Source organism: Juglans regia, chromosome 2, assembly GCF_001411555.2.
Source record: "Juglans regia cultivar Chandler chromosome 2, Walnut 2.0, whole genome shotgun sequence".
Lineage (NCBI taxonomy): Eukaryota > Viridiplantae > Streptophyta > Magnoliopsida > Fagales > Juglandaceae > Juglans > Juglans regia.
The window spans coordinates 6261637-6273532 of record NC_049902.1 but is presented as its reverse complement, the minus strand read 5'-3'; the positions used below and the strand labels follow the sequence as shown (position 1 = coordinate 6273532).

At 33.1% G+C, this 11896-nt stretch overlaps 1 protein-coding gene across 1 annotated transcript; it reads left to right on the top strand.

The window, feature by feature from the left end:
* Positions 1-8226: 8226 nt before the first annotated feature.
* On the top strand, positions 8227-9565 carry LOC108995450 (transcription factor PRE3-like). Its single transcript, XM_018971025.2, has 2 exons — positions 8227-8649; positions 9201-9565. The coding sequence occupies exons 1-2, from the start codon at positions 8521-8523 to the stop codon at positions 9348-9350; spliced, it is 279 nt and encodes a 92-aa protein (XP_018826570.1). The 5' UTR covers positions 8227-8520; the 3' UTR covers positions 9351-9565.
* Positions 9566-11896: the final 2331 nt, after the last annotated feature.

The following is an 11896-nucleotide window of genomic DNA, read 5'->3' as shown; positions in this document are numbered from 1 at the left end:
CTGGACCAAATCCACCGGTTTAGTCTGGTCCAGTTCGGTTTACCGGTTCTTCGATTTTTTTTTACCCCTAGTTGTGGATATTTGATGAGGGGGGATCCAAGTATGATGATATTGAGCTAGCAAATGATCTAATGTTAATAGCATTGGATACCTCGAGAAAGTAGATCAACGCAAAACCGACGAGAAAAGATGCATTGGCTGGGTGAGGAACGACATTCCTCGATTGGCGAGAAAATGAGAGCGATATTACGCATGTATCAGTATTTTGGTCATAATTTTGGTTAGGGGTATCCAAATCGCACATATGATCCAATTCGGAAAGCTCTATTCGGCGTGCACATCGTTATCACTAGCTATGCCTAGCGGTCCCTGTTTCGAGCCCAAAATCATATGTTTTTCCCTTCGTATTGCCAGTTTTAGTTATTTATTCATTTTTGGTTATTTTTCTTTTATAGTAATGTTTATTTTGAAGAACAATTTTATCCTAGATTTTTAGCAAGATTTTATTTTCGCGATACTTATTTTATTCCATATTTTATTATTCGGTCATAGTTGTAATTTTGTCTCTTTTTCCTTAGCTGTGTAAGCCCAGTTTTTGGGCTTCAAAAGATATATTCAATTTTTATAAAGAAGCTCTAACTTGATAATTTATCTTAAAGTTTTCTCTCTGTTTGCATTTTTCTCAATCTCAACAATTTCTACAAATAGTGATTCCTTAGTTTAGGACACACAATTTTGACAAGAATTTTAGGGAACCTAATCCAACTCTTTTAACTTCCCGTTTGGATTCGAAACTCACCTTAACTCATCTCATCCCATGATCATTACAACTAATTTTCTTAATTCTCATGCAAAATATAATAAACAATTCAGCTTTTTCAAATTCTAAAATAATAATAATATTAAAAATAATATTCTAACAATATTTTATTCAACTCATCTAAAACTATCTCAACTCATCTCTGAATGCAAACATGAAACTTTATCACCTAGCTATATAGCTACAAACTGCTAGCTGTTCGTGTTCCAGCATAACTAGAGACTTACACCTACCGATCGAGCTAGCTCCATTTACACCATGATCACCGATATATCTATGGTGGAGATCAGTTACGTTAATGTATAAATGGTGTTTGTTCAAATAAATTGCTAACATGAAGGAAGAAGTTATGATGCTGTCATAAAAAGCTGGATGTTGAGGATCAACTAGAGAGAGAGTCTAATTAAGAACTATTTTAAATGCAAATCATTGATCAGAATGATCAATGATATATATCGATCTCTCGTTCTTAAAAATATACCCTACATTACGTCATGAGATACGATAATTGGTCCTGTCGATCATCGTTTGATCAATACCCTACATATATCTACACAACTTGGTCGGTGCTTCGTCAGTTAACTTTGACCGTTAGCCTTTTTTATTATAAAGCTATCCTTTCTATTATCTAAGCTCTCATCCTTCAGTACCGACGACGTAGGTGTGTATATGTGTGTGTATATATACATACATATATATATATAGGTATATATACGGGGATTCGACGATTAAATAAAGAATGCATGAAATTAAACACGAAGATATATAGTACTTTGGGTTATTATAATATACTGATTTTGAAGTACAGAGAGCAAGCATGAGTTATGAAGATCACTGTGTATGATGATCTTTCTTGGAGGACTCTCAAAAGTTACAAACTCTTCCCATTCCAAGCTCTAGTTCTGAAGAAACAGCCCCCACTTGATCTCAAATAAAAATAAACAAATAGGGTTTCCTCGTGACATTGAGCACAGTTCTCGCTGTCCATCCGATCCAAAGTTCATGTGCCCCGAGATTCACGCTGCTGCGCTGCATGCGCAACGTACAAGTACTACTACTTAATTACTACTCGATCCGTCAGTACGACTGCATATATGGGTTAAAACCCTCGTGACCAATCTATATGGAGCGGTGCTATGCTATTGTAACCAAAATTGTGTTCTGAATAGGGTTAGTATTGAATAGTATATTTCAGTTTTTTATTTTTTTCATATATTTTTTTAATCATCATAAATATTTAAAAAAAAAATAAAAAATTCACAACATCATTAAAAAATATTTTATTAATTACTAAGTACAAAAGAAAAAAAAAACCTCATACAGGACACTACTACTTATAATTCGAGACCCAAAACATTTCCGATCTATATATTCAAGCATATATATTATTAATTTGTTTCTGCCTCCCACCTTCACACGACTGGCTGTTTAATTAGTGCTTTTTTGAGCTTAAGCGCCAGAGATTTGCCTATCAATACTCGATCATCATGTGAAGTATCTCAGGAAACTTTCAGGAGCTTCTGCAAAGCCACGTGAGAACATTTGGTAGCTTCATAAAACAATGGCAAATGGATCAAGGTCGATCTGCTTTTTTTATTTATTTATTTAAAAAATGGGTCTTCGATCTTGTAATTATTTACTTCTAGGCTTAATTTGTAGCTAGCGATCGATGGTCTATTTTGCCTTCTCATTCATAACATGCTCAAGAGGAAAGAGATTCTAGAATTGAGCTAGATGTATTTTTTTATGTTTTATTAAATATTGGAATTTCTTCAACGATCTGTTTTTGGTTTTCAATATTATGCGGACTTTTCTTTTTGGAGTATCACTATAAGAAAAAAGAGTATTTGCGACGAATTATTTACTACGAGAATAACTATTTACGATAAAAATAAGCTCAATTTAATAGAAAGTAGTCATTTTCATAGAAAATACTTAGCCACAAATAAATAGTTTTTTTGTAGCGGGTCATGAGTCACCACGAAAACTGGGGATTAGATTTTCTTTTCTTTAGGATGATATATAACTACTTCAATCATGTGCGCTATTTTACTAGGATGTGATAGTCAAGATCACATCTCTCTTTCCTTTTCTTTTCAACTTTTTTCCTGTTGAAGAATTTAGGGCTAGCTAGCTTCGATCTGTTATAAGTGGAGATCGAATCAAAGATTCGTGGGATAAAGATCCCTTCTATGTTTAAACAATCTACAACAACAACAAGAAGATCAGATCAGTAATAATACACAATATAATAATATTTCTTTTACAACTTTTTGATGAAATGGCACTATGACGTACATTGGTTAGTCGTTGTAAAATATTATATGAATACATGATGATTGTTAGAGAGAGAGAGAGAGAGAGAGAGAGAGAGAGATCAGATGATTGAAATTGATCTGCCTCAGAAAGATTTTGTTTGTGCATGCATGCAATTGACATGCACAAAAGGGGATCCCTATTGTCAATTAAGATATTGTACATTGTTCTATTTTTGCCCATTAATAGTGGTACTAATCAAGTATTGTAAAGGGAAAAAAAAAAAAAGCCATGCTTTAAATGAATCCATTTATAATACTTATTAGAAGCAACTCATGCATATAGGTGATCGGATTTTCTACATATCTTTTGCCTTAAAAAATGGAACCGACTAATTAATTTGAAGTTTCTCATAAGCATTTGTGACGAATTATTTACGGCGAGAATAACTATTTGTGGCAGAAACAAACTCATTTTAATAAGAAATAATTATTTTCTCAAAAAATAACTGACCACAAATAAACAGTTTTATTGTAGTGTGTTAAAATCTAATTGTCAATGCAGGCAGTTGATAGCTAGCTTGATCAGTACTTATAGTTAGCCAGGGGACCACTTTTTTTAAAAAAAAAAATTCTGGCTTATATATAATTTGAGCCCTCTTCGACCTAATTTAAGCTTCAAATACATATATATTTAATGAGATTCCCATGCAGTACTGATCTTCCGGCCATTGAAAGGCCAAAAGTGCACTTATTTATAGATAATGATCATCATGTTCGGTGCCCGGCCAGGGCGTCTCTGGAAAAATATCAGAAGTACTACTTACTCTTGATTTAAAATTAGGTCAATCACGTACAAGAATATTATAGGTTGTAAATTCCATGTTAACATGCGTGGCTAGCTTGTTGGTTACCTTCCAACTTATTTTAATTAGTTAATTCATATGCTATATATATATATATATATATATATATATATATATATATATATATATATATATTAGTAAATTAAAGCTAAGAAACATTGGATTCCAAATGGGGTACGTGCGCATGAGCTAGCTATCTCTTACCTCGAAGGAGGGAATATATATATACATATATGTATATATATATATATATATATATCATCAAGACGATCGATCAAAAAATGATTTGGATGCTATTATTTTAAATAGGTTGTATATATATATAAATATATATATATATATATATTATGATTTTAATATAATATGCATACACATAATTAACAGGTCGGCACACAACTAATTAGAAAACAATTAAGAATCATGTGCACAGTACTCTTATATATATACGTATATTCCAGTACTCAGATTAAGCAAAACCTACAATATTTGCCCTACAATATTATTTGCAGCCATGTTGTTGCAAATTAGTTAATGAACATACATGAATAACCAAGAAATCTAATCATTGTGGTGAATCGTTTCACTATAAAGCTGCAAACTCTAGAAAGGGATTATATCCCATTTTGGGGAATTCAGATTAGCTATATATATATTTGCATACAATGAATGTAACATCCCGTACTTGGAGGGTCTGGAAGTTACTTCCTGTCACTTAAAAAGCATCATCTAACAATACATATATATACTCCAAAGACTCCATAAAGCATAATCACATTTTTTCAAACTAAACATACATGTTCCTCTACAAGGACATCAAGGGAACATTCTGACAAAATAAATCAACAACTCCAAAGTCTCAAATAAAAGTATCAACATCCAAAATATCAACTCAATGAAAATCAAATCTACTATGCCATTTGGTACTTAATCAAACAATCTTTAGTACCCTTTGGTACTTAATCTACTATGCCTAATTACTCTTGCCCATACTTCTTATTCTTGATTCCTGGCTAAACCATCCAAATCATTTGCAATATCAAATGAAAGTGGGTGAGTTATCAACAACTAGTAAGCAATGAACATATACCAGTATATAAACATGGACCGGTTATAGAATGCAGAACAAATCATATTATTAAAATATCAGAGCGATAGTTCAGAAATATTCATATATAAAAGTCATTTGACATAACATAAATTAGCATAGTTCAAAAATATTCATATATAAAAGTCATTTGACATAACATAAATGAGCATCATCATATCAAAACATATTACATGTTTAACCCCCACGGTAGGGTTGTGCTATCCGAGTGTGCATAAAGGAAAGTCTAGGCAGAAAAACACTTCATTTCCAAAGTGGGTGTACTAAAAATCAGAGATGCTGGTACCAACAAAATAACAGAGGCCACAGTTTTACACCCGCGGTAAGTTTGTAATGGAACTAAAATAGAAATAGAATGTCATGATAGTGGTTTTCAGATACAACATTTCATATCCTAACAGAGTACTAAATAGATACAAATCACATTCATATCATCACGTATAAAACTTTCGGATTTCATATTTACTCTATACAGTTGAGAAAAAAAGTGCCAAAGATGCTCATGTCTGTACTAGTGATGACAAAAAAGATCTTTTTTTTTTTACTCGGATACAACGAGTTATGCAGAAAAATAATCAAGATTGTTTTCAAATGTTTCATACCAAAATATGCACGTTTTTCATAAAATCAACCTTAGTCTGTGTAGGCAAAGTCTAGCATAGGAGCATTGCTTGCCTAACTCTCGTAGTGTATTCTCTACATTTTAAGGCCGTATTCTAGCCATGTCACAATAATCTAAATCAAAAAAATATTTGCTTATACGTCAATAATCCATACCAGCACATAAACCTAACTAACAAAAATTCTACCATCCTAACGATATAATAGTACAAGCCCATAACCAGTTAAGTTAAAAAACAGCTCAAAAACCGATATATCGAACAATCAACTAGTGCCCTACTTACTCTTGGCATTTCAATCAAACAGACATAGCCCACAATCACAAGATGTCCAACACAACAGCCACACGTATCAACCCCAAATAGCCTCACATGTCAACCTCAAATAGCCAACATCAACCTAAATAACCACACATATTAACCCCAAACAACCAACATTAGCCCAAACAACCTCCTCATAAATTCCTCTATCCACCTCACACAACCAAGAGACTCCCAAAATAGCAACCCAAAAAGAAACCCTATCAGTTTTACCATTCAAACATAATTCATTAAGAATTCCAACAATCACTAATCATTCATAGCACACACATAACAGTGCAAAATGGGCCTAATACTTTGGGTTCTATACCTAATCTCGTGTGGTGGCCTATGGAATTAGAGAGCAAAGCGATGTCGTGCAGGGACGTAACTACTAGTCTGTGAACTAGCAGCAACACCAATATTTAAGTTTTGAATTTAGGGATGTCAAGCAATGGAACAACTCAAACCGAACAAGCGGAAGGGAGAAACTAACTTTGCGGGGAAAGGTCTCCAGTGCCTTTTGTCCGTTACAATTCAAGACAAATCGAGAGGGGTGTATTTGTGGAAGTGAGGACTTGAGAGGTTAGAGAGAAAGAACATGTTAAATAGAAAAATGGAATAGAGAGAAGGAATGTGGGAGACTCGAACAGAGACTATAGAGAGGCACTTACCAGTGTCATCTATGGGAACCAAGGGCGACAACAAAACCCACGGACTATGGTGTTGATACTCTGTGTATAGTGAAGGAAAATTAAATCTTGGGCTAGGGAGAGAGAGCGAGAGAGAGAGAGCCACGAACAAGGGTAGCAAGGCTTACCCACTTGATGAGGGTAACCATTGACGACTTCTTGATAACGGCGAGACACGAGGGGGAAAAGGGTGGAGATGCCATCTTTTTTCATATAAGTCATAGATTTGCCTATTTTTTAAAAAAAAAATGTGTGGGGCTTACACACCCTATAGCTAGGACTGTACGTACAAATAATTCACCTTGGTCTTTTAACACCATTGTGGTGGATAAAACTTGTAAGTATCAAAATTGTTCAAGGTTCATGTGGTAAGACTATGGACTATGGTCCTAGGATTTACTTAGGCTGAATTTTGACCTAGGCCGTCCAATCTTTGTTCTTTTCCGCAATTCTGAATTAGTAACCATTCATTCTTATTCTGGTGTATAATCAAAGGAATTTGCAAGATCATGGACATCTAAAAACAGAAAACTGAAACAATCCGATATATCCAATTTTTTCCTTCAAACTTAGGTAAGTCTTTAATGCCTCATCATGATTGAAGTGTATTCACAATGATTGATTTACACTCAAACTATGTTGATACGATCCAAAAAACTAGTACCAGGTGCATATATACATTTTTAGACTATAGAATTTTAAAAAGTAATATTGATATTATTCATGAGGAATTATAACCTTAATTTGTTCTAAATTAACTCGTTTTAATAATTAGTATACCGGCCTAGTGAGATATTTCCATCTTGAATATATCCATCATTGAAGCTCGAGATCAATAATTAAATAGATTATAATTAAAAATAAAAATAAAAAACTAACTAGCACCCAATGCATGGCTCAGAATTTCATGTGATACTTCAAAAAATAATCATGAATGTGAAACATTAGATTTTCGATTTTAGCGTTAGCAGGCCAGTAACCTCGTGGAACCTATTATTAAATAAAATTAAAAATTAAAAAACAAGATGATAGATCGAGTAGGCCGTGTAACGTTTGGACCTTAAGAGGCCATGTGGCAAATCCTTGCATCTAGCTTAAGGTAGAACATGGGGTGATAGCTATCTAGTCTTGACTGGTCAAAATAATTCAACAACTCATCATGATCGGGTAATATCTCTAGCTCTGGCTAGCTAGTCCTTATACAATTAGATCAAGAGGCACTATATATATATATATATAGTTAACGTACAAATTAATTAAAAAGCTTAATCAATTCCAGTTTGATGCTTTGCAAGAAAAGCAATTTAAGATTGATAGGAATAAGAAAACAACATGATATTGCTTTGTGGAGACTGACACATATACACACACAGACAGAAAGAATCAAGTTTCTAGAGATCTGCCATACTGTCTTCTCACTGTGCTTTCCCAAGTTCAGTTTCATGATCTTATATTGGACTCTGGACTCTCTCTATCTCTCTCTCTCTCTCTCTCTCTCTCAAAACCCTATTTAAATAGAGCTTCAGCCCACTTCTTTCTCCCATGCAATTGTCTTCCCCACTCCCCACACCCACTACTTGTGTTCTTGTGCACATCTCTCTCTCTCTCTCTCTCTACTTCATATTCAGAGCTCCATTATCTCTATTGCCATAACTTGTCTCTAGAAATTGTTCTGATATCATTTGTCTTCGAAGTTCTACTACGTTTTGTTTTGCTGATATATACACATTTATAAATTCCTTCTTATTTGTCTCCAGATTGAGTTTCGATCGTTTTTCAGTACCTCTTAATTTTTAAGAACTTCCTCGATCTCAATTATTCATTCACCTTTTTGTCGTAGTACTACTGCATTATTAATCAACATGTCAAGCAGAAGGTCTCGATCGAGGCAATCAGGTGGCTCCAGGCCGATCACTGATGATCAAATCAATGATCTTGTTTCAAAGTTGCAACAGCTTCTTCCTGAGATTCGTGAAAGGCGCTCTGACAAGGTACACATGACATATATATTTTCATCATTCTCAATTTCTTTCTTCATATTCCTTCAGGTTAAATTTCTAGCTAGTTAGCTATATATATATATAGAGGAAATATTACACATATCATGTTACAATGCAGGTACTATACTGTTGATAAATAATCTCATATTTCTTATGGTCAAGATTTTGAACATATTTATAAGGAATGAACAATCATCTTTTATAGAACCGGTTTTATGAGATAAGTTAGGCCTATAAATTTCTTCATATAGTTAGTTTGTACCCAGGATTTGGGTTCGGTCTCCATATTGATCAGCACGCCGGATCCTTAACAAAAATAAGGGGATAAATTTGATTTGGGCATGCTTAGTATCAAGCAACTTATATTGTTTTACATATATAGGGCGCTGCATGCACTAGAAGATATATCAATTGAATAAAGAGACGTAGGTTTAGGTAGCTGAAGGTTTTTTGCGAATATGTTTATTGCATGATCAATGGATTCTTATATACATATAAATAAAAATTAATTAAGCATTGTGCATTATGATGATCATGTGCAGGTTTCAGCAGCCAATGTGTTACAGGAGACATGCAACTATATCAGAAGCTTGCATAGAGAGGTTGACGATCTGAGTGAGCGACTGTCTGGGCTATTGGAAAGTAGTGACACTGCCCAAGCTGCGATTATTAGGAATTTACTTATGCAGTAGTAGTACGTATGAATAAGTATGTAATTAGCTAGGGAGTTCCCAGCTTATGCCCACAGATCGATTGGCCTGCCAGCCGGCTCCCAGCTTTCTCTTTTGTAGTAGTACTCCTAGTCTCCTCAAAAAGATCGCTGAACTGATCATCATCATCATCATCGAACGATTAATCTCTTTGCAGCAAAGTCCTGCTAAAGAGTAATAAATTATAAAGAACTCCAGCATTCACATTGCTCTAGCTGATTTTTAATTTTCTGATCTGTCAGTAGCTAGCTAGGTTAAATTATCACAGACGGACTTACGTACGTATATACCCATAATCAAGTTAAATTGGAAACAAGAGAAATTAATAATAATTGAACCTTCTACTGTAATAGATTTATAAGCTTTGCTCTCGCAGCTGCTAGCTGCTTGTATTCATATAAAACGGCAATCTTCTAAACCACATTTTCTAATGTCTAAAGATAACTAAATAATTATGCAAACAAGATAAAAGAAATATATAATTAATATGCATATACATATATTAGTCGCAAGCATACAGTCCAGACAAACAGAATGTATCACACATTAATTCACTGCGACTTTAAGTCATAGACTTAGAGTCTATTTATCAAACTATATATATTAAAATCGCTTCAAACGGTTTCTCCTCGATAGAAAATGGGTGGGAGTCAATTTTTGACTCCGAATTCCTATTTATTTACTTCACTTATATTACATTTGTTTTTATATGATTGTTGGTCATCCTATAATTAAATCTAGAATCATATAATCACTTAATTTATATATGAAATCACTTGCATATACATATATATAGAAGCCGATCGAAGCCATTGATATATCATTCGTATTTATGATCGTAATAATTATTTGCAGATACACCCGACATGAACATTGGCCTTCGAAAGTAGTTTACAGATAGAAATTAATTAGCAGACAAAGGTGGGTACTTGATGATGATGAACTATGCATCATGCAATTCATGATCAATTGAACATTATTAATGTACTTCTTCATCAACTGCCCTCCATTAACTAGCTAGCTCACTCCACATAATTATTACCAAAATCACTGTTCTTGTGTCCTTGACCAGTACTACAGCCTTTAAATGCATGCAGTAAGAAATTATTGCCATATATCCCAAGAGAAAAGTACAATTTGATTAAGCAAACGTCCAAAACAGGGAAAAAAAAAAAAAAAAAAAAAAACAGAACTGAAAATATAATTTATTGATCATGATCAATTAGTATTTATTCCAAATAATTACTTATCATTTCAGTCATTATGTAACACATTAATTATGTTCCAGTAGTACTATATATATTTGCATGCATATAGTACATGATTATAATCAAGAGTTTGTTAATAGAAAAATTTTAGACATAAGTCTCACACCTTACTCACCACTTAAAAAGTATATAATTTTACTTTTTTACCATCATATTTTATATTTCAATTCAATATAAAATATGAGAATAAAAAAATAAAATTATATATTTTTAAGTGGTGTGTAAGAGTATGAGACTTATGTATAACGCAACTCTAATTAATAAGATCAGGATCGGCATTTTGAACTAAAACATGAGTGAAACCACAAAATATCCAGAAAATATGGGATTTGGCCAACACTTATATATTGCAATTGTTTCTTCTTCTCAATTCAATATTGTGTTTCAAATGCTTACAATGGGCCGGCGGGCTAAGCCCACATTATTTCAATTAAAAAATGGTACATTGTGGGCTCTGATATTGACCATTTATTTGGAATCTGATAATCATAAGTGTACTCAATCATTATATATAGATGCATGCAATTAGGGGATGAGTCGCTTTATTTTTTACTTTTTAAAATAAATAAATAAAATGCAAGGAGTTGATCGTAACTTGTCATGACATGTCGATCATCACAAATTAATTTTTTTCTTATATTTATTTCCAGTGATTGACACCCAATATCAATATATAATATATAGAATAATTCTTTTTATCAATTATTATTCATTATTTCACACCACATACTTTATGAAAAAAAAAATTACAGGCGTGGGGTGTGGGGCCGATGAATAGTGGCTGATGTATAGCAAAACCCTAATATATATTGTTCCAGGATTTTTGCTATACATTAGCCAATTTCACCATCACACCCCACATTTGACAGTTTTTTTTTTTCATAAAGTGTGGAGTGTGGGATATGGAATAGTAAATAGTGACTGATGAGAAGAATTATAAATTGTTCTATATCCATCCATATACCTTTCACTTTAGATTCTACCCTTGTGATTTTTTTTAGATTTGTTTTACATGAAAAGAAAGTTATTAAAGGGAGGAGATCAACTAGTACTCAAGTTTTCATTAATAGAATTTTGTAAAAAAAAAATAAAAGACTTTAGAAATTAATGCATGTCATGATCCTTTTTAAGTTTAATTTTTTTAATTTATAAACTCTACTTAAAAAAAAAAAAAAACCTACGTTTTTCCTCGATCGATTGGCAAACACATCTTTCTTAGAGCTATATGTAGAGATGGAACAAGAATTTAATTAGTAGGGC